The sequence below is a fragment of the Artemia sp. Qi Xiang Cuo genome, chromosome 8, assembly GCF_049724085.1.
Source record: "Artemia sp. Qi Xiang Cuo chromosome 8, ASM4972408v1, whole genome shotgun sequence".
Lineage (NCBI taxonomy): Eukaryota > Metazoa > Arthropoda > Branchiopoda > Anostraca > Artemiidae > Artemia > Artemia sp. Qi Xiang Cuo.
Window position 1 is genome coordinate 66,159,449 of NC_142801.1, and position 24,808 is coordinate 66,184,256.

Consider the following 24,808-nt stretch of genomic DNA (forward strand, 5'->3'; position numbering starts at 1 on the left):
GCTCGCTCATAACTCTCAATAAACAGATATACCCCGGTGCCCCTAAATTTCTGTTGTCAGCGTACACTCAGGCGACTAGCAAGCCCTACGGTTACATTTTGCTGGATCTTAATCAGAGCACACCCGAGGATCTACGTGTAGTCACCAACATTTTCAACAATGAAATTACAGTATATCTTCCGGTGAACAGTAGAAAAGGCTATTAGTTGCCATTATGACACTGAAGAAACTACACGAACAACGACATCTGTTTTCCGTTTTAAGCACTTCAAAACCCTTGATTAGGAAGGTCATAATGGAACATGGGGTTGACAATGATTTCATTAATCTAATATATTAACTTTGTTTAAATTTAACTGAGGGCAATTTTAAACTGCCAGAAGGTGTTAGACAAAAGACAAAGCAACATCGTTCCACTGTACGCGCATTGGCTTGTAAAAACAAGGGAAAAAAATTTAAAAGAAAACGGCTCCTTCAGGCGGGCGGTAGCTTTTTCACACTTTTACTGCCAATAATTGCAGGACTTGTAAACAGTTTTCTCTAGAGAATGGCAAAACCATATAAATTGACACCATTTGAACTTGTCCTCTCACCCATCGAACTGTTTGAAGACAATCTAAGCAAATTCATTAACGACGAGAATATTGCCGATGACAAAAAACTGCTTTTACTTCAAGATGCATTGCGACGTGTGGACAAACATAAACCTTCTCGTGAGAGACCCACTGTCGTCACTGATCCCTCTAAACAGGAAACATCTCCTCAAGATTCTGCAGCAGCATCAAAGGAGAAGGAATTGAATTCGATTGTATTGAAAATTGGAAACCTATTGCCACTCACCTATCGAGAACAGAGTAAAAGAGTATTATCTTATCTCATGTTGGAAACTGGCGATCAAGTTCAAGTCGAGAGCACAGGGAAACGAATTATAATTTAATTTGTGATTAATTTGTGATTTAATTTGTGATATGGTGACGAATCGTAAAGGACTCATATCCTTTGACGATAATCTATACACCTTTCTGTGTGTATCAAACTTCCCCAAAAGTCTTATTGGCAATAAGCAAATTCTAAAGACACTAAGAGAATATATTCAACTTCCTTCACCACCATTTATGGAAGAGGAATAGTCAATATTTGAAGATACTATCAGTGCCACTGATTTTACAGCAACTTTGGTTGCTAGTCAAAACCGAAGACAAATTGATTCATCCAGCAGTATGCCCAAGGAGAGTGGATATTACACTACTTGTTTACGCTAAAAATGGATGAAGCTTTGAACTGTATCTTTGAAACTATTGGTGGAGCGGGGAATTTAGGTTCCCCCAAAATATTTTCCAAAGTCTCCGGCACCATCACATTGAAAAAAGCAAAAGAGTGTCTAGAAAATGAATCGAGTTACACACTGCATCGAAATCACAGGCTTCGCAGCAAACAATATCGACAAACTACAGCCTTTTTCCCTCTGCATATAATGCAAATGGATCTTTTAACTTTAGACGCACTTCAACAACCTCAGAATGCGCCCTATAAATATATTCTGGTGGCAATCAGTATCCATAGTCGCTATCCCTATGCCATTCCACTGCGATCAAAGAGAGGTGTTGAAGTTGCTCGATCCATTGAAAGTATTCTAGAACAGGATTCATATAGAAAAATTCAATCGGATCGTGGTAGTGAATTTGTTAATCCCCATGTGCAAAAGGTTCTTTTGAAATATAATACAACACTTTATCATAGTCACAACCCGATAAAGGCTGCATTGGCTGAACGATTAATAAGAACGATTCGTATATTAATTTTAAGATATTGTACCCTTAAAAATACATCAGCTTTTATTCATTATTTAGATAAAGTCTTGTTTATTTATAATCAACGACCCTATCGATCTCTGTCCAGCTCTACACCAACGAATGTTCACTACAATGAAAATACATTTGATGCTTTTCTAAAGCAATACTCCAATAGCAATGAGAAGAAAAAGAAGAAGAAATTCAATGTTGGTGATACTGTTTGAATTAATAGAACCACCAATATTTTTGAAAAAGGGAATTATTTATGGAGCACTGAACTTTTTAAAGTGTCCAAAATTCTAGACACCGAGCCCACAACGTATGGACTGCGAAACACCAAAGATGATGAGATTCTTGTCGTTTTTTATGAATATGAACTGCAAACAGTTATAAACACTAGTGAAATTTATAAAATTGAAAAGATATTAAAGAGTCGTACACGCCATGGCAAGAGACAGTTGCTTGTTCGCTGGCTAGGATACAACTCAGATTTTGATTCTTGGGTCAGTGATGAAGATATTGACAATGCCCAATGATTTCTATGTGACTTTCATGTCCAATGTTTCTGATCCTCTCTACAATGACTTGAATAGAACAAGTGATTTTTGGACGAAACTCTCCCCCACCATCAAATTCGACGACGGAAAGTATGAAGTGGCTCTTGTCGACTGTATTCTCAAAAATACCTACGATATCCTGAGAAAGGATCGTAAATATGAAATAAAAATTAGACCCTATGATTGGCCGCCGCTACAAACAGGTGATCAAGATCAAATTCAAAAAATCAACTGATTGGATTATCCATACATTGAATTACCCTACGAGGAACTCACCTGTATGAATGACTTATGTCCTTCCATTAATAAAAGAATTTTTGCTCGTAAAAAAGGAGCTTTTCATTTCAACTATTCAAAGGAGGAGGGTAAGATCTACATTAGTTCACCTATTGCCAGTGAAAAGGTTATTCTCAACGATAATCTAAAGGATTTTCTTGGCTTTAAGCTCAATATAATCAATGGTAAAAGTGCAGGAAAAACTAATTTCATTTTTGCTGACTCCCTACCAGACTCTTCCAGGGACACCTTTATTTGTCTGTCGGCTTCATTTACGCAAATATGTTGTGGCGGTCAGGATATCTCTTACCTTGAGCGAGTTCTATAATTAAAAACAAATCTAAAATATATTCACCACTAAAAGATAAAGCACCTATAATATGTCTCTATAAACATTTTCTATTTGGAACTCTGTCAGTTAACACTAAGAACCGAATTGGGTGATCCCCTAGCAATTTCAAAAGGTTTGGCTGTGATTAAAAGGCATTTTTGACCCATCGTTCAACAGCAAGATGTCTAATAAAAAATTGGTATTCACTTGTCCCGATTTTGGCTGCTATGTTAATACTCTTGGCCCGAGACAACAGTGCAATAGAATGGACTACTACAAAGGTCGCTCGTCAATGTCTGGCTACGGTCTTGGCAGTTGGTTTGCTAAGCTGTTTCGCTCTTCACTACCACTGGCTAGAAAATATCTTGTACCGGCTGCGACAGATTTTGCATCCTCTACACTATACGATTGGGGCTCTGGCAAGGATTTTAAAAAAGTGCTTCGGAAAATCTAAGGCCCAGTGCGCGAACCCTTGGCGAGAGACTAAAACAAAATGGTGAAGGCTTAAAAAGGTCAAGAAACAATGCATCACTCATCAGTCTCCACTCAGGTCGGAAACGAAAGACATCACCCCGCTTGTCAAAGAAAAGAAGGAAAAAGCGGACAAGTGCTGTAACCAGAAGTCCCAGGAAGAAAATTATTAGATCGAAACTAGATTTCTTCTCCTAAAATGTCCTACCTACCACATAAGGATTCCCAACCTTTAATCATCGCCTCATTGAATCCGTTCAATGCCGAAAATGTTGATGTGAGTGTAAAGCATGGATACTATGAACAATTTTATCATCAACAACCCCTCTCAGATAATATCAACTTTCAAATTTATTCCAATGAAGACTACTTTATGGACATGTCTTCAACATTTATAAATTTGCAAATGAAAGTCCGGAAATCCGATAAAACAATGCCAATTCGGGCCGATGGGATATCCTTTGAAAATTGTATACTACATAATTTATTTCGTCAAATTAGTGTCTACATCAATGGTCAAATTATACGAGCTATATCCAATTCATGCTGATGACACCCACGTCATAAAAGGAATTGAGAGCCACCTCCAAAGGTTATAAATATATTACTAATACTGATAGTACAGATGCACTTAAAAATGCTACAACTAGTGAATTACATCTAGTTGGAAAAATATATCATGAAATATTTAATATACCCCAATGGCTGCCGCCCAATGTTAAAGTGGATATAGAGAGAGAGAGATTTATTTTAAAAAAACAATCAATTTAACATAAGTTTAGTGGCCACCCCAAGAAGTAAAAACTTGTCCAAGGGGGTGGCGAAAATACACTAACATAACAAAACAACAATAAAAAAAAAACGAAAAAAATATTAACCTATCTATAACACAGTCCCCAAACAGCACCACAAACCTTAAACCTTAACATTTTCATTAAATTTGCAATCATATTCATAATCATCACCCCCAGGAGCCATAAAAATTTACCGATATCAATATTCAAAAAAAAAAAAAAAAAAAAAAAAAAAAAAAAAAACTAAAATTCATACTTACTAAAAAGCATCCCTTTAATTACTATCTTAAACGAAGAAATATCACTTATATTTTTATATTTTAATCAAGATGATTCCAACTTCTGATCCCCCTGTGAAGCAAAGAAAACATCGATCGGGCCGAAAATACCAGTGGAATATTAATATCTGCAGATGACCTAGTATCATAATCATAGACAGAAGATCTCAGGTTAGCCAAGCTATCAAAACACGGGAGGTTTATACCCCTCTGAATCCTAAAAATGAATAGAAGTGTATACAACTCCCTTAATCCAGAAGCTGGCAGTATCTTTACACACTCATACACGTTTTGTACCAAATCCCGGGGTTGTAGGCCATCTAACAGCCGAACAGCGTTGTTTTGTAGAACTCGTATTGGCCGAGCAATAGAAGGAAATGTTCCAAGCCAAACGCTACTACAATACAATATATATGGATGGATAAGGGAATAATAAAGAAGGCGCATAACAAAAGGAGGAAAAAAATGCTTAAGTTTTCTCATTATACCCAAGTTACGAGACACGGTTTTACAAACATAATGTACATGGTGCTTGAATGATAAAACATCATCAATATAAACCCCCAGGTAATTATAAGAACACACCCGCTTTAAAGCTCCATACTGTGTTGCAATATCCTGAAACCATGGATAAAAATCTGGCGAACGGGAAAAAATAACAAAATTAGTCTTACCCAGATTAATCTTTAATCTATTTACCCTCAACCAGGAATATAACCTATCAATAGCATCTTTCATCGATATCTGAAGTAATTCTTCTGTCTTCGTGGTACTAACAGCAACTGTGTCATCAGCAAATAATGACACCGTCTCATTCCTGGGATTTTTGACCATGTCACTAACATTAAAACAACAACTTGGGATACAATCAGGCATATAATTAATATACACTAAAAACAGAATCGGACCAAGAACTGACCCCTGCGGGACACCTCTAGGCACTGGGTGGGCGCCTGATTGTATACAAGTCATATCTACAAACTGGTACCGGTTACTAAGGAAACTCCGTATAAAGTCAAGAGTTTTAGCTCAGATCCCATAGACCTCGCATTTTTCCAGGAGTACGCCATGGTCAACTGTATCAAAAGCCTTCTGTAAGTCTAGAAACACTGCACCAACCTTAAAACCTTCATCTAAAGCTATTTTAATTATACTAGTCAAAAATATCAATGCATCCTCTGTCTTCCTATTTTTTCTGAAACCGAACTGATTATTATTCATAAATTTAAACTTCTCTAAAAAATAGGTCAACCGATTACTAAAACATTTTTCAATAAGACGAGAAATAACTGGCAAGACTGATATTGGGCGATAATTACCCAAATCATTTCTATCACCACCTTTATAAACCGGTGTCACTCTTGCATTTTTAAACAATCTGGAAACCTTCCTTGACGGAAGCAATCATTAATCAGTGATGTCAGAACATCAGATATACAAGGGAAAATGTATTTTAGAATTTTTAGGCTAACTAGGTCACTACCGGACGAACTATTTTTCATACTATAGATAATATCCCTTAACTCATCTAATGTAATCATCTTTAGATTTAGCGATACATTTGCAGGAGATGGTAGAGTAGATCCAAAGGTTGGGTCATCTAGAGACGAGGAAATCATCTCGGCTATTTGTAGGCCTACTGAACAAAAATGATTTAAAAACTCATTACATATCCCAGTACCATCTGCAATTATAACCTCATTAACAGTCACGTCTGTTGGTAGAATATTAGACCGCTGACCTATAACATTACGGATTATTTGCCAAGTTTTCAACGGGTTACCTTTAACATCATTAAACTTCATACTAAAATATTTTTGTTTAGCCTCACGGAGGAGATTATTCAAACAATTACGAAAAACACGGTATCGCTCTTTATTCTCATCCGTAGGTTTTAAAGCTTGTGACTTAAACAGTCTATCTCTTACATTTATTTTTCGAAGAAGGTTATGCGTTATCCGTGGCTTTCTCCCATAATGTTTTCGACCATTGGCATTCTTCACTGCTCCCACTTCCTTCACCATTTCTAAAAGTTTACTATAGAAGAGTGTAAATTTAATATTTACATCACTCTCATTTCCAAACTGAGATACCCAATCAATATGATCCATATTATTTTTTAGTTTCAATAGGGCACTACGATCAAAAACTACAACTCTTTTACTCTGTTCAGGAGTTTCTCGCTTAGGGATAGATACCTCAAAATCTGCAAAAACACCAAAGTGGTCAAATTCCACATTTACAAGAACTCTTGGCGATCTAAAAGGTGACTTAGAAAAAATATTATCCAAAAGTTTTGCAGACGTCCTAGAAACTCTAGTTGGGATATTAATCGTTGGGAACAGCCCATAAGACATACACAAATTTAATACCTGAGAAGTCACAGAAGACTCCATATCCAGCATGTTAATATTAAAGTCACCTAGAACAAAACAGGAGTTATTACTAATTTGTACTTTTGCCAGCTGTTCATGAAGATTCTCAAAAAATTCTTGAATAGAACCAGAAGGAGGCCTATACACAATTACTAAATATGTATCAACATTATTCAATTTAGCTTGTAATACTAGTGTTTCACACACGATTTCCTTATATTCACTTAGATCATCTCGGACTCTAACACGGAGATCTTCACGAACATAAGCCGCAAGACCCCCGTGTTGACGTAACTCCCGGTTCCGAGTAAACAAAGTATATCCAGGTATATCTAAAAGAGCAGAATTGTGGTCCTTCAACCAGGTCTCCGTCAAAGCAACCACATGGAAAAGATTAAGTTGACCTAGATTCGCTAAAAAATCAAATGTCGTATTTAGGCCCTAACAATTCAAATGAAAAATCCCAAAATCTTCCGATCCACCATGCCTATACTCAACATCAGGAAAATCATAACTAAAAATATATTTAGAATCCTCAGGGGGGTTAAAAGCTGGAACCACAAAGTCCAAATTTGTATTAATACATTCATTAAAATAATTATAAAAATTAACCTTCTTATTTTCCAAATCAATAATACTACGAGCCCCCAGGGGTAGAACAAGATCTCTAACCACTATCTATTAAAGATCCAAATGGCCTGTGGTGACGAATAGGGCATGTACCAATCACAATTAAAGATACTCTCTCAATACTCACAACAAAAATGAAACAAAAATAATCAAAAGAAAAAATGAAAAGATAAAACACCAAAAGAAATAAGGTATAAATTCTAAATAAAGGCAAGCGAAGAAAACAATCATTATTAATCATCAAAGAGCACAACATAATCACACAGAGGGTATCCAATCTAAACTCTAACAGCCAATTAAATTACTTAACCTTACATCACAGACTTTAAAAACAAATATAATTTTCCTTGATTAACTACAAACAAGCAGAACATTCACTTCTGATTTCCGAATCGACCTCTTTGACTACGCTCTCCATAGTCATTGCTAATAACCGGTCTAGCAAGTTCAGTAATTACATCATTCTGAAAATGCTTAGCGATTGATCCATCCGGTTGTTTAAATTGAACCCAAGGTGGGAAAGATTTAGAAACCCATGCATCAAAACCTGCATCTCGTAACTGGGCTCGCTTATTAAATAAAATTTTTCTAGCCCGACGTAACTCAGGGGTAGCATCATCACTAAGAAATAATTCCTTGAATGGGCCAATATTCTTATTCTTTAGTTTTTTTGCACTGCATAATAGACCAATTTTTGTTTCCTTGTCACTCAGTTCAACTTTGAAAAATTTGGCATCCTTCTTACACTGAATAACTTTGAATGGTGAAAGACTGTTCTAAACCCACTTTAACAATATCCTGGAAGAAAGCAACAGCAACATTTTAACTTTCGCAACCTGCATTCCAAACACTTATGTTTTTACCCCCCCCCCCCTGTTTAATTTCCAGTTTAATAATCCTATCCGACATTTCCAAATCTGCATTACCCTGGGCCTTAGCCTCATCAACAAGAACTGATAATTGTGATTCCAAGGATGAGTTCTCATTTGTTAGAACTTCAATTCTACTATCATGAATAGCAACTTGAGAACCCTGGTCAGACTGGGTCACCTCTATTTTGGAAACACGATCGTCTAGTGCTTTTAACTTATCGTTCACCATGTCTAGTTTTCTACCATTTTCTTGGACAGATTCAAGTACTTTATTAAAATTCTGTGATAAAGTTTCCACGGTAATTTGGGTGATAGAACTTCCGGTACTAGTAGATGTAGAATTCAACGGGTTTTCTGATTCCTCAGCAGGACGATTACGTTTGCGATTACGACCCATACCAATTAAAGTAAAGAGACTTCACCCACTTCAAATAGATAAATTGTTTGTTTACTCACTCTAATTTTAACGTACTGTTGGCTTTGGCCGTTAATTACTAGCACGGCTAAAAATATAACCAGGACAGGTACGCCTCAATAATGGCTAAATATCAAACTTGGGTGATAGAAACGGTAACCGGGGAATATGGGCTTCGAAAATCCGTGAAGTAATCCAAATCTGCCACTGAACACTGATAACAAGCACCCACGTGTGAACTATGCTGTTACTCAGGCAAGAGAATAATGATAATTCAAAAAATAAAACGAAACTTACTCGCAAGGGGGGAGTTTGACTACCACCCAAAAATCCAAAAAACGTGCTGTTTATAATCCTTTATATTCCAAGTTTTATAATCCAAACGTTGCGCCATTATAATCCTTTTTCACTCACATGTAATAACTATAGCTCTTTACTGCATATATTGATCTTCACAGTACCACAGTAAATTAGCTTGCAAAACTTACTAATCTGATGGTGCTCATAAAACGTTCCAATCTCGTTAAGCTTGCACCCTCCAATTTCATATTGAGAAAAGAACTTGCTGCCAAACCTGATGTAAGTCTCTCCCTCACTTCAGCAATACTACATGTACGCAAACAGCAAGACATGAGTTCTGTTACATTGGCCAATAAAAATCTGAGAGTCAATGATAACAACATTAAAATACATGATGCACATAGAATCACAAATCAGCATAATATTGGTAAAGGCTAGCATACCTTCTCTGATTCATCATTTATCAATTGCGAAATCCCGTCAAAACTTGCGTTGGCATTTGTAAAAAGCGCCAGTGCAATAGGATCATGGACTGAATGCCCACATAAATTCGAGAAGTTTGGACTTTCATCTCTTGAGTGCAAAGTAAACGGCATCCCACTCTACAATCTATCTTTTGATAGATCCTATAGAACACTGTACGAGTTGACCATGCAAACCCTGGACCATGACTCTCAAATATTTTAAAATGGTATAACCGAAGATATGTTTGCTAAAACACGTGGTATCATTGTACTGGATTTGTCTGGTACACAGGATATGAGTATAGTACGTATGGGGAGTGTGCGTTTAGAGTGTAAATTTACTGACCCATTGACAGAGAGTATTGCACTAATCTCACTCAATCAATATGAACCTTATTGGGAAATCACTTCCAAAGGCAGTGTTCTACTAGACTTAGTACCATGAACACCAGTCAAATAATCAATGTATTTAATATGGACCCCTATATATCCCAATACAAATCCTATTGTCTGCCTTCAGACTATCTTGGAAAAATTCAAAATGTCAACAATACCTTAATTATTATTAATAGCAGTCCATCGACTCTGCTGACGGGTCATTGGCTGTGCATCTGTCAAACAATGAAGAAGACAATTGAATTTTTTGATCCTCTTGGCCTACCCTACACATTCTACACACCTCACATCAGCAACTATATTGAGAGCCGTGGGAAAACTATTATTCAAAATCGAAAGAGGGTGCAAGATCTAACGACTAAAAGCTGTAGCTTCCATGCACTACTATATTTTGTGTTCCGATGTCGTGGCTATACTTACAAGCAGTTTCTCCACATTTATGTTGACAATCCACGTCTGAATGACTTTCTAGTGGAAAATATCCTCTCAGACCTATATGCTATTGATTTCAGTGCCCTAAGAGTAAAGTGCTTAAAAAATGTTTGTGAATTTGTTTATTAATAAAATGCATATATATATACAACAATGTCTTTAAATCTTCACTTTAGATTTCTTCATCTTCGATGTATAGGCAACTGTCGTGAACCACTAATGCTGTTAAATAATTTGAATTCACTGTATATTGATCTTGATTGACTGCAAAGTCAGGGTCACATTTTCTACAGCACAATGTAACTTCACTCTTGTCATATCTCTGTGTATAGTCAATGATACTATTTGCATTCATATTATGAAATTCACGAGCTTCAATCTGTCTATTTGAGGCAATATCACATACACTGTTTTCAAATGGTGAATCACATTCGGTAACTGCTAAATAAAAATAACTTGGTTTATAGTAATAGTAGTTGGTGTAATCACAGCGATGACGTAGAAACCAGTTTGTATTGTTACCCCAACAGTTGAATAGTAGACCAGATTCCTCTTTCCAGAATAATTTAAATCCACGACGATACCAATCTCGTAGCAATAAACTAAAATCACGTTTGGGATTCTTTCCAATCATAGCGGGGTAAGTATTCTCCCACTGATCACATTTATCGTTGTGACAATTGGAGCATAGGTGCCCTCTAGGATGAGAGTCACACACCTCCTCAAGACATGAATTACATCCTTTAATTTGTACTGCATAGCCTCTATGTAATTTACAAGGATTACATAATTTACACTTTTCACTAAAGTCATCAATAATTGTAAAATTCTCACATTTATTCCAACTGCCAAGAGAGTAAATGCAAACTGTACATATATATAACATTTTTTGGTTTCATATGTCAACTCACTCACAGATAAAATGAAACTGATCCTCATCGTTCGATAAATTCAATGAGAGGGAAAGGGGGGAGAGGAGTAGCTCTTTGACGTTACCTCTTTCGAATGATGGGGGGAGCCATCTACATTGAATCCATTGGCAATGTTTTCAAAAGTATATCCACTATATGATTCTGCTTTGTTCCAATTAATATATCAATAAATTGACTATAAGCATTTGAGTCACATTTTAAAAGTTTCATACAATAGTCCAATGGGGGAGAATCACTCCTCATTATACTGTCAAGTGTTCCCTGACGAGAGAATATCCTGCGTTGAAGAGATAACTCGAGAAAAACGTCATCCAAAATCAAATTTTTTTCCATAAACACTAGATTTGATTTATGTATCTCTTTCTTAAAATTATTCATTCTTCAAATCTTTCACTTTAACTATTGACTCTATACTGAGCCTGATTCGTTAGCTCTAACTAGAAAAGAAAGAGAACATTTTAAATTTCGAAACAACTTTATTGAATAATTACAACAACGTCAATAATATATAGCATGTACAATTAGCAATACTGTTTATTGTCCTCGATATGTTTCACTAATGCACTTAAAGCACATTGAAGTCTATTCACATGTGCTATATCAACTTTTGCGGCGAAACATAATTGATCCTCCATTTTAAATTTGCTCAAGGATATCACATATCTTGCATATACTGCATCCCATTCCAGAAAAAAACGTGATCCTTTCGTAATTTCCACCGCAATGTTTGGTGCTCTTGTACTATTATCATCAACTCCACTATCAACTTCTAATAGGGTAAACATTCCACTCATTGCTATCACAAATATATATCCAAATGAGTAAAGTTAAACTGTTCTTCTTCTCACTCCTTGAATTCTATTCACAGACTAATAAAACTATAGCAAAAATCCTTTCCTTATATTCACTCCGCCGCTACTATGTAAACAAGTCCTCTGATTGGCTGAGAAGGAAACACATGATCTAACTGTTTCCGGGAAACTCATAACATTCGCTGAGAGCAACAACAACAACAACAACAACAAATAAATCGACCTTGACATTCGCTGAGAGCATGCACTTACAACAACAACAACAACATTGACCTTGACAATTGCCTCGGAAACAACAACAACCTCGACCTTTGGAAATTTAGGTCATTGACCTCATTAACCACGTGTTCTCCCTAGGGAGGCCATGCCCTTATTTGGGGAGCAAAAAAGTTATATGTGGCAGCAAGGGTGCCCCGTGGGGGCCTTAGGGTCACCTCTACTGAAACTATGAAATTTATTCCAATTATATATAATACTATGCCTTGGTGAAAAACGGGACCTTTTAGATTTTATTAAAGCATGACGTACTAGAGAACTGCCACGGGTCCAATATGGATGCAAAACCTGATTATCATCCTGAAAAAAATTATTATGGAAATAAAAAATACTCAGGCAAAAGACCTTGAACGTCTTTAATCATATAAAGAACAAAATGGAAAAAAGGGAAAAGATCCAGTGGAAGGATATTTAAAATTTGATACTTACTTTTTGTTGACGATTTACCAGGGTAAGAAAACGGGCTAGGCAGGAAATTTTTCAATAGACGCAGAGTTTTATTTTGTTGCCTCTAAAGAAGAAGAATATGAGTTTTAAAAGTATTCAAAAAAATAATGGGACAGTAATTTAAATATGAATGCACTAGAGAATGATAAAGAGATTTCAGGGCTGAAAACGGCAGAACAAATGATTCATCATTCCAATATTTCTTGCCAGTTTCATTTGAAGATAAATTGCATGGGTTTTAAATTCAATTTATTTCTCGAAAACCATAAGATAAGCCTCTTCAGTGCTGATTCCAACCTAAGCTTTAAAGATCTAGAGTCGGGGCTGCTGACATTGCATACCGTGTCATCGGCGAATAATGTGTTAAGGCCAATATCTTTGATGCTATTACTGATATCATTAACATAGATAAGAAATAGGAGTGGACCCAAAATGGAGCCTGTATACTTATTGATATTGAGTGCGTTTCAGCGCTTCCTCGTAATGCTGAAACTCACTCAGTTTGAGTAAACCATAGACTCGGGTCATTTCTTAGCAAAGATTTGATAGTTCTAATTAATTCAGCAGATTATTGTGAGTAAAATATAAAGTTGAGTCTGTTTTTACGAAGGGTTTGGTAGTAAAAGTTCTACATAATTCAAAGAGTTGTTTAATCTTAGCAAATACTTAAATTTTCCTTGAAGACACGTTTTGTTTCTATAAGTCAATAATATATATTCTCCCATGAAAAAGTCAATAATTACTTGTTTCAAAGAATCTGCCATTCTGCCAATCCAGGTTTGTATGCTTGCGTCTTAAATGGCGCTCTTTTGACGCTGAAACACCTTCACATAGATAAAAGCGTGGGTACATACATGGGCGTAATGAGCGGGGGCAACTGCCCCCCCCCCACCTCCTAGAACAACAAATTTACTCTAAAAATGGCTGAAAAAGCAGTTGAAAAAAAGTTAGAGAGTTAAAAAAGCAGTTGATAAAATGTAGATGGTTGAAAAAGCTGGAAAAAACAGCTGAAATGACAGAATAAAAGTCAAACAAGAAGAATTATCCATAATGTCTTGGAAAGATTTAGCTCTAATTCAAGAAGATTAATGCTGAAGCTTATTAATAATAATAATAACAATTTAATTACCCACCATCTACAAAAAGATTATAGTGGAGCACAACGAAAAAGAAAAAAGATACGAAACTCAAACAAATGCAGGTGAAAAACGACGTCTCATCAATCTGACTTTGAACACTGAATTGTCCCGAATGGTCGACCAATGCTTGGATGGCTCAGGAAGTCTATATTTTTCCAGTCGAGAATTCCGGTATTGCTTGGATATATACAGTAAAAATTTTGCATACTTATAGTAGCACTTTCGGAATTTTTTCGCAGTCTCTCACTGTCAGCACATGGGATGCACCGGCAAGGTAGATTACATGTGGCTGGCAAACTGAACGATAAATTGAGGCAAGAGATTTCCTGGAGTAGCGTCCGCGATTCGGCACTACAGACCCGTAAGCATGTTTAATGGCTGTGGTTATTTGTTTGACGATGGATTGCGTGGTTTTAGCGATCGTGTCTGCAATCATGATACCCGGATATTGTAGCTCAAACACTGCAGGGACTGAAAGATTGCCGAAGGTCCCAGATCCCCTTTTAGGTGCGTTGAAGTTTAAAAGCTCACATTCCTCTATATTAATAGAGAGTCCGATAGAAAGAAAGTCACTGTGGTATTGACTCAGGTTATCTTGTAAGTCAGCTGTCGATCTACTGAGCAGAAGGACGTCGTCAGCGTATGTAAGGTAAGACTGGTCGGTACCGTGAAGTAGAAGGGAGGGCGAGATGCGGTCCAGAATCTTGGAAATCGCATGTTTGAAAATGAGAGGACTAAGAACGCTCCCTTGCCTCACGCCTCTTTTGATTTTGGCGGGATCTGATGTTCTATCTTTCCATTCGGTAGAAACAATTGAATATCCGTACCAGAATTTCAATGTTTTCATTACGATTGCACTTACACCACTCAGCAGTTGAGCATTTTATTGCTTTCATGTGGTTGAAGTTGTCGAACGCTTTTGAAATATCTATAGTACACATATAGAGAGGCGACTTGTTTCTCTCTGAGTCCATAAGTACGTTAGCAAGAAGGCGATGAGCCTCTGGACAACTAAGACATTTCTGGGATCCAAGTTGATTACCCCCGAAATCTCCAGCATCCAGTTCGGAGAAGATCACATACTCCAACTCGTTATTCAGGTTGCTAGAAACTGTTATGGTCCTGTAAGATTTACAGTCATTGGGATCTTTTCCTTTCTTGGCGATAGAAGTGATGAATCCTTTCAGGAAACTTTTTGGTACAAAACCCCTGGTGATGCATATCTGGAAGATAAGCTGAAAGTGGGAATACAAACTTTCAGGTAAGTGCTTGAGATGTTTTGTTGTGAGACCGTCGCCATCTGTACCATTTTTTCCCTTGGAAAGTGCCTTTTTGACCGCGATTTTTATCTTTTCCAGGGATATGGGAACAACACAGCGCTGTCCCGAGAAGCGCGCAAGCCAGCTGGTGACTTCCTTTTCATACTGGTTGGTTATGGCAAGATTCTCGTCTCCGTATACCGAAGTATAGTAAAGAGTGCCAGTCATGCAGGGTCAGGGAAGTATTATGTGCACGGTCGTCCGGTCTAATTAGACTTCGCCATGATTTCTTGTTCTCAGTGAACTGCTGCCCGATAATATGGTACTTTTTCATCTCAGCTTTGTATTTGCGTTTTGTACTCCGTTTCAGCTCGAATACAGTCCCGCGTAACGATCTTCCGCAAGCAATCCAAATGTTTAGCCACATTTTAGCACGTCGTTTAGCCGTCTGGAGTTCGATGGATTTGGACCACATTGGTTTCTCTGCCCCGATTTTGACTCTTTTTGTAGGAACCGCTTTCAATTAGGCAGCTTTCAGAGCGTGGGTAACTTGATGATAGTAAGTGTTGAGTGCAATAGAGGCTGCCATATTGGAAGGACCAGTACAGAGTAGATAAAACGGAACTTTTATGCTACTAATTACAGAAGCTACAGTAGCAATATATAGGGCAATATTACCCTTCTGCCAGTTTTGTTTGTAGACCCACCTTATGGAATAGGCGTTATTAGTGCTCTGTGCTGAATGCAGGTGGAATGAAATTCCGGCATGGTCACTAATCGGATCGTCAGTACACACTGTAACTGGGAGACCAGGGATGGATGTGGACGAAAGTATATGGTCAATATTTGACGTATGACCACTATTATAGGTGTACGTAAAATCCAGGGACTTCGGCCAGATATTGTAAGAGGCTGTGAGGCAGTTTAGAAAGGTATCATACAGGATATGGTCCTTGGTGGGGTCGCAGTTGAGGCCCCCAGCTTTTAGCCACTTACTCCTACTACGCTCAAGAGACTCTAAATGTCGTCCAAGGGCATCTGCTGCTTTTGAGAATTTCATTAGAGAGACAGCATTGTTGTAGTTAGTGGGCATGTATACATTGATGAACTCAATTCCCTCAGCAGAGACACATAATAGATTACTGCATCTAATTGACGGCTTAGCCGATAGTTCCTTCCTAGCGTATATTGCCAGGCCTCCGGATGGACGCCCTGCCGTAGATCTTGCGGGTTGAATGAAGACATCGTGAGACCGGGATCTATTTAGGAAGTTTGTATTCAGTCCAGAAAGCATATGCTCCTGGATAAACATTACGTCATAAATCTGGAGAAGATCGTCTATGGCCTTTTCTTTATTGCGACAACCATTGATACTCAGACTAAGAGCTTTAAGAGACCTATTCATTGTTTACTCTTGTTTTTCAGAATCTCTCTTAATTTAGGGTATGTTAAGCTGAAGTAGACATGAGGTCCTTCGCAAGAAACGTATTTGGAGTCCTCGTTGCATGGCGTGTCTTTGTTACTAGTGTGAGATCCAGCACATCTCGAGCATTTACGACAGTTCTTGCAGATTTCAATGAGATTGTCGCAGCTTTGATATCTGAAACATCTTCTTTCGGTCTCTATGTACTTTGTTACCTGGAAAAAGTTATGTCCAGGCTTGATTCCGTTAGACATGGCAAAGTTCATGGTCAGTTTATTTTTGAAAGTCAGTCTGACCGTTTCGCTTTGTCCGAAGCTTCCTCTACAAGGCCTGGATTATGCTTTACCAGTTTATTAGCATCCACATCAACGGAAAGTCCTCTTATTATGCCAAACGATTTTTCTTCCCTCAGTTTGCACTTTATGCTGTTTTGGCTGCCACTTGGCAATTTTGCGGAAAGGACGCTAGGGGCCTCACTACAAAAAGCTTTGGCTTTTACAACGTCACTGAATTTGACTTGAAGCTTATTATTTCTCAGTTGCCTGACCCCTCGTATGCCATCTTCAGACTGCAGTTGACCAAATGTTTGTAGTCTAGTCAGGGGGTCCATACATGGAGCGTCTTCAACGATTACAGTACAAATCGGTTGCTCGTTGTTTCTTGCTGCTGTAGTGTCAATGTCTGGGGAGGCAGTCAATTTAACACCAGTCGTATACTTCTTGACCACGGACATAGAGATCTTCAGATCCCGTATTTCTCCTAGCAGGATAGAGAAATTGCTCGGGGACCTGTGGGACTTGGGAAGGATGAGTGATGACAAAAGTTGGAAGTCGGATGTTGTTCCGGTCGCATTCAGCTAGCAAATCCAGGATTTCTGATGTCGCTGAATCTTTTGTTCGGCTTTTCGTAGCTTGAGAGGCTCTTGCAGGGAATGTTATCTGAATGAGTTCCAATTTAGCGTCACGTAATGTTGTTAACTCGAAGAAATCGCAAGTCATTTTCGACAGCAACGCTAGATCCAGCTTTCTGTTTGACTGGAGAAAGTTCAGGATTGGGTTGAGATGTAAATTCGTCGTGCCATATTCAGCGCCGATAAGCAAGGGAAGCGTAGGTTCTTGCTACCTATTCCCCGCAGTTTAAGGGAGACCCCACTCCCGGCAAGTACGAAGGCACTTGCAACAAGAAACCTCCCCTCTTCTGCTTGCTTATTCGGGAAATCGGCACTGTCGTCTTTTATTGTTGGGGGGGGGGGCTTTCGACTTTTGTACCTTCACTACAGCACGTGGCAACACTGCTTTGTAAAATTCGGGCACACCTTCAAAAGTTAAATCAGTCTCTGACAACACTGCTCAACGGAGTAGCCATTTTGTTTGAAATGAAAGATCCAGTAATGAGACGAGATGGAGGTTTGCAATCGGGATTTTTATCACAGTCGATTCACTGAATTTTAGGGAGTCGATTGATATCTGATTCACGCGAAATCGGTAGCTTTTACTGTTGAAACAATATTATTTCGCAAGGAATAGCTCAGAGGCGTAATCGCACCAGCGTTGCCTTAAAATCATTGATGATTGATGATTTTTGGTGATTACTTGTTAATAAAGATTGCATAGGTGTGATAGCACTTGCTGGCAATGTAAGGTTTTGTGAACTGTCAATTTAATATCAGCCCCGCCCCCCCCCCCCCGAGAGAAGCAGCTACGTACGCCCATGGGCACATATCATTTTCTGTTGCAAATTTCTTAAAATCAGTAAATTTATATTTAAGATATTTCAAACTAGTTTCAAGTTTCCATTTTGTCACAACCTCTAATTCTCTTTCCGTGGCCTACTCAGTAGACGACTATTAGGAACATTTTTTGGGGGGAAAATTGATTTATTTTCCTGTTTGTCATAAAAACAATGGCAACTTTATAGCTTAAAAGAGAGAGAGAAAAAAATAAAGTAAGAGAGCCTTATTCCTCTAATTGAACTGCATTTGACGTTCATATAAACTCCATTTAGTGTTCATATTTTGATGTTTTTTTCACAGAGTTTCTTTCATTTTTGGTCCTGTTAGCTCTTAAGTTTCATTGACTAATTTTATCAAAATTCTACTGAAATTGGCTTTTCTTTCAGAAATTAAGGATGAGCTCCTCGAAAAATCTAGCTAAAATTTGTTATTGAATCAAAAAGATACTTCAATGGAGACGCTTTCATCCCTTTCTCGACAACCCAAATCTAATTTTGGCTTTTTCCATCGGGTGAACCAAGGTAAATTTTGTGTACCTATTGATATTGAGTGCGCTTCCTTTGAATGCTGAAACTCATTCAGTGTGAGTAAACCATAGACTCGGGTCACTTCTTAGCAAAGATTTGATAGCTCTAATTAATTCAACAGAATTTTGTGAGTAAAATGTAAAGTTGAGTCTGTTCTTAGCAAGGGATCGATAGTAAAAATTCTGCATAATTCAAAGAGTTGCTTGATTTTAGCAAAGACTTAAATTTTTCTTAAAGACAGGTTTTGTTTCTATTAATCAGTAATACACCTTCTCCCATGAAAAAGTCAATAATTCCTCGTTTCGAAGAATGTGCCAACCCAGGTTTGTCGTTTGTGTACTTGCGTCTTGAATTGTGCTCTTTTGAAGCTGAAACACTTTCACATAAATAAAAGCATGGGTACATACATGGGCGTACGGAAGGGGGAAAACTAACCCCCCCCCCCCCTAGAACATTCTCCTATGAAAAAGTCAATAATTCCTCGTTTCGAAGAATCTACCAACCCAGGTTTGTGGGCTTGCGTCTTGAATGGTGCTCTTTTGACGCTGAAACACCTTCACATAGATAAAACCGTTGGTATTTATAATTTTCTGTTGCAAATTTCTTAAAATCAATAAATTTACATTTCTATTTTGTCGCAACCTTTAATTCTCTTTTCGTCGCCTACTCAGTAGACTATTAGAAACAATTTTTTTGTTTTTGTTCCCGTTTTTCATTAAAAAAAAAACAAAAAAAACAAAACAATGGTAATTCCATAGCTTAAAATAGAGACAAAAAAGGGTAAGGTAGCTTAATTACTTTAAATAAATTAAAGTTGATGATCATATTTTGTTTTATTTTTTTCACAGTTTCTTTAATTTTAGCTTCTGTTAGCTCTTAAGTTTCTTTAACTATTTGTATCGAAATTCTACTGACATTGGCTTTTCTTTCAGAAATTAAAGAGGAACTCCTCGAAACAACCAGTTCAAACATGATATTGAATCAAATTGATGCTCCAATGGAGACGCTTTCATCCCCTTCTCTAAAACCCAAATCTGAGTTTGGGTTTCTCCAGTTGGAGAAGCATGGTAAATTTTTTATACCTATTGATATTGAGTGGGTTTCGGCGCTTCCTTGTGATGTTGAAACTCACTCAGTCTAAGTAAACCATAAACTCGGGTCATTTCTTAGCAAAGATTTGATAGTGCTAATTACTTCAACAGAATATTGTAAGTAAAACGTAAACTTGAGTCTTTTCTTAGCAATGGTTTGATAGTAAAAACTCTACATAATGCAAAGAATGAGTAGCTTGATCTTAGCAAATGCATAAATTTACCTTATAGACACATATAGCAAACATTTAGAAAGGAAGGCTTTACAAAAAAGTAAAAAAAAATTTAATTAAAAAATTAATTTTTTTCTAAAATGAGTGTTATAGAAAAAAAATTATGCTATGTAAATGTTAACAAAAATCATGGATAAACTTACAGAAGAGTTTTTTGGTTCTTGTATGATATACCCCCAACCGCTCAAGTTTTTCATGCTTTGACGCACTGTAAACCGGTTTCTTTCGCTTGTTTCTTTTAACATAGTGTGAGAAAAGAAAGAGAAGTGACAGAATATATGAGAAATATTTAATTTGGGCTATATATTTGCACATTAGGGGGTGGGGCTGTTGGTAAAGTATTTGGACAGTGTGAAGTCCCAAAACAACTCTTACTTTATAATATTAGAATAATTGTAGCTAACAAATTTTGCATGCAGACCTGCTTTACTTTGCCCCCACCTCCCCTAGTGTGCAAATATATAGCCCAAATTTGTTTCTGAAGTATTATATTTTCATCAGACTTGGGTATATATTATTAAGATTAACCTAACTTCACTTCTTAAGCTGCAGGGGGTGTATCATACAAGTATTTTGAAATTCGTAAAAAGAAAGGAAAAAAAGGGTACCTAAACCCTTGTTGTCTGGAAATATATCAGAAAGGATTGCCAGGATAGGGCCAAACGTGATGTTAACTATTGGATAGTGTCCTAGCTACACCTTTTGTGGATCAGAAAGTGACCCATACTTTTTGGGGATTTGAAAGGAGGAGGAGGGGAATTTACTGAATTTTTATCTTCAAGATATCTAACAAAAGAGACTGTTGAATCTTAACTAAAATAAGGGGGAGGTTTTACTGGTGCTATTTGATGTTCAAAAGGCAATGGAGGCCCATTTGAAGTGACTCTTTTCAGGGAAGGTAAAATCTGGTGAACGAAAAGCTCTTTTAATATTGACAACATCACCTGATAAGGGCATGCTGAAAATAGGGCTTAAGTCCAAGTATTTTGGTTGTACTTTTTAGGGTTCCACATTAATTTGTCATAAATGGAATCTTCAAAAACTAGTTGTCAGAATTTATTACGGCAGTGGTTGTTAATCGAACCACATAGGTAGTATAACTAATTGTTCTAGATGTACATTTCTAGTGTATAGCAAATTCTTCCTCTTGGAAGGAGAAGGGGGCCCATAATTCATGGTATTACGACGTATGTCAGAAAAGTTTATTGGAGCACAACAAACCCTTCTGAGGGGTAAAAGCTATTCTTATACTGGCTAATTAATTGTTATCTAAATACAACTCCAAAATCCTTTCATCTAGCAGAGCTTGTTCTTCGATCCTAACCAAACACAGGTGAAGGTAACAGTTTGGGTCTTATTTACACCATCTTTTTGGTTCTGAACCTTTTCTAACCTTTTGGGGGAAAGGGGTACCTAAATTATTGTTATCATGACATCGACTAAAAGGGTTTGTCCAATCTGAACAAAACTTGATGGATAGTAAGAGTCACGGTCTTTGTTATGCCTTTCTAGATCCATATCTAATCTGAACTCTGCGGTAGTTTTAAAAAGAGGACCCGGTTTCATTTGCCTGAACAATAATATTAATAATTTATTTGTCCCAAGTCCCACAAGGATACTGACAAAATCAGCACTTCATATAAAACACTTAAATTTGATCCGTTATCAACTGACTGAATAGAACTCTATAGTTAAATCTTAGTAAATAATTACGAAGACCACACTGTCTTTCTATAATACAAAATATAAGAAGTTCATGGGGAATGTTCTGAAGACAAAGAATAAAATATAATACACAGCCTAACCGAATATTTCAGGTATAATACTTATAGTCATCTTCAGCAAAATATAATGTAAAGCAGAGAAACAAAACTTAACTCACTCAACTTTCACTCGCTTCTGCGGTTCCTTGTAATGCTGAAACTCATTCAGTGTGAGTGAACCATAGACTCGGGTCATTTCTTAGCAAAGATTTGATAGCTCTAATTAATTCAAGAGAATTTTGTAAGTAAAATGTAAAGTTGAGTCTATTCTTAGCAAGGGATCGATAATAAAAATTCTTCATAATTCAAAGAGTTGCTTGATTTTAGCAAAGACTGAAATTTTTCTTAAAGACCGATGTTGTTTCTATGAATCAATAATACACCTTCTCCCATGAGAAAGTCAATAATTCCTCGTTTTGAAGAACGTACCAACCCAGGTTTGTCGTTTGTGTACTTGCGTCTTGAATTGTGCTCTTTTGAAGCTGAAACACTTTCACATAAATAAAAGCATGGATACATACATGAGCGTACGGAAGGGGAAAACTGACCCCCCCCCCCTAGAACTTCAAATTTACACTAAATATGGCCGAAAAAGCAGATGGTTGGAAAAGCAGTTTAAAAAAGGTAGATGGCTAAAAAAGCAATTGATAAAAGGTAGATGGTTGAAAAAGCTGGAAATAAACAGCTGGAATGACAGAATAAAAGTCAAACAAGGAGACACGTTTTGTTTCTATGAATCAATAATATACATTCTCCTATGAAAAAGTCCTATGAAAAGTCTTCACATAGATAAAACCGTGGGTATGTATAATTGTTTGTTGCAAATTTCTTAAAATCAATAAATTTACATTTCTATTTTGTCGCAACCTTTAATTCTCTTCTCGTCGCCTACTCAGTAGACTATTAGAAAGAATTTTTTTTGTTTTTGTTCCCGTTTTTCATAAAAAAAAAAAAAAAAACCACTGGTAAGTCCAAAGCTTAAAAGATAGACAAAAAAGGGTAAGGTAGCTTCATTCATTTAAATAAATTAAAGTTGATGATCATATTTTGTTTTATTTTTTTCACAGTTTCTTTAATTTTAGCTTCTGTTAGCTCTTAAGTTTCTTTAACTAATTGTATTGAAATTCTACTGACATTGGCTTTTCTTTAAGAAATTAAAGAGGAACTCCTCGAAACAACCAGTTCAAACATGATATTGAATCAAAATGATGCTCCGATGGAGACGCTTTCATCCCCTTCTCTAAAACCCAAATCTGAGTTTGGGTTTCTCCAGTTGGAGAAGCATGGTAAGTTTTTTATACCTATTGATATTGAGTGGGTTTCGGCGCTTCCTTGTGATGTTGAAACTCACTCAGTCTAAGTAAACAATAAACTCGGGTCATTTCTTAGCAAAGATTTGATAGTGCTAATTACTTCAACAGAATATTGTAAGTAAAACGTAAACTTGAGTCTTTTCTTAGCAATGGTTTGATAGTTTAAAACTCTACATAATGCAAAGAATGAGTAGCTTGATCTTAGCAAATACATAAATTTGCCTTATAGACACATATAGCAAACATTTAGAAAGGAAGGCTTTACAAAAAAAATTGAAAAAAAAAATTTAATTAAAAAATTAATTTTTTTAGAAAAAAAATAATGCTATGTAAATGTTAACAAAAATCATGAATAAACTTACAGAAGAGTTTTTTGGTTCTTGTATGATGTACCTACTGCAACTCAAGTTGTTCATCCATTGGCGCACTGTAAACGGATTCCTTTTGCTAGTTTCTTTCAACTTAACATGAGAAAGGACAAAGAGAATTGATAGAATAGATGGGCAATATATAATTTTGGCTATATATTTGTATATTAGGGAGGGGGGGGTGTTGGTAAAGTATTTGGACAGTGTGAAATCCCAAAACAACTCTTACTTTATAATATTAGAATAATTGTAGCTAACAAATTGTGCATGCAGACCTGCTTTACTTTGCCCCCACCTCCCCTAGTGTGCAAATATATAGCCAAAATTTGTTTCTGAAGTATTATATTTTCATCAGACTGGGGTATATTTTGTTAAGATTAACCTAACTTCACTTCTTAAGCTGCAGGGGGTGTATCATACAAGTATTTTGAAATTCGTAAAAAGAAAGGAAAATAGGGTACCTAAACCCTTGTTGTCTGGAAATATATCAGAAAGGATTGCCAGGACAGGGCCAAACGTGATGTTAACTATTGGATAGTGTCCTAGCTACACCTTTTTTGGATCAGAAAGTGACCCATACTTTTTGGGGATTTGAAAGGAGGAGGAGGGGAATTTACTGAATTTTTATCTTCAAGATATCTAACAAAAGAGACTGTTGAATCTTAACTAAAATAAGGGGGAGGTTTCACTGGTGCTATTTGATGTTCGAAAGGCAAAGGAGGCCCATTTGAAGTGACTCTTTTCAGGGAAGGTAAAATCTGGTGAACGAAAAGCTCTTTTAATATTGACAACATCACCTGATAAGGGCATGCTGAAAATAGGGCTTAAGTCCAAGTATTTTGGTTGTACTTTTTAGGGTTCCACATTAATTTTTTCATACATGGAATCTTCAAAAACTAGTTGTCAGAATTTATTACGGAAGTGGTTGTTAATCGAACCACATAGGTAGTATAACTAATTGTTCTAGATGTACATTTCTAGTGTATAGCAAATTCTTCCTCTTGGAAGGAGAAGGGGGGCCCATAATTCATGGTATTACGACGTATGTCAGAAAAGTTTATCGGAGCACAACAAACCCTTCTGAGAGGTAAAAGCCATTCTTATACTGG

At 36.8% G+C, this 24,808-nt stretch overlaps 1 protein-coding gene across 9 annotated transcripts in view; it reads left to right on the forward strand.

Annotated features, from left to right (window-relative positions):
* LOC148949713 (uncharacterized) overlaps nucleotides 1-24,808 on the forward strand; it is a 224,285-nt gene that overhangs the window by 131,778 nt on the left and 67,699 nt on the right. For 5 of the 9 annotated variants that reach the window (XM_089093689.1, XM_089093686.1, XM_089093693.1 and 2 more), the window contains exons 3-4: nucleotides 19,864-19,998; nucleotides 23,170-23,304. The exons of 1 other annotated variant lie outside the window; for it this stretch is intronic. In XM_089093689.1, the coding sequence (XP_088949815.1) occupies nucleotides 19,864-19,998; nucleotides 23,170-23,304 (270 nt within the window). Of the gene's footprint in view, nucleotides 1-18,790; nucleotides 18,926-19,863; nucleotides 19,999-23,169; nucleotides 23,305-24,808 lie in introns of all 9 variants that reach the window. 3 more of the 9 variants (XM_089093690.1, XM_089093692.1, XM_089093691.1) reach the window with 3 other exon arrangements.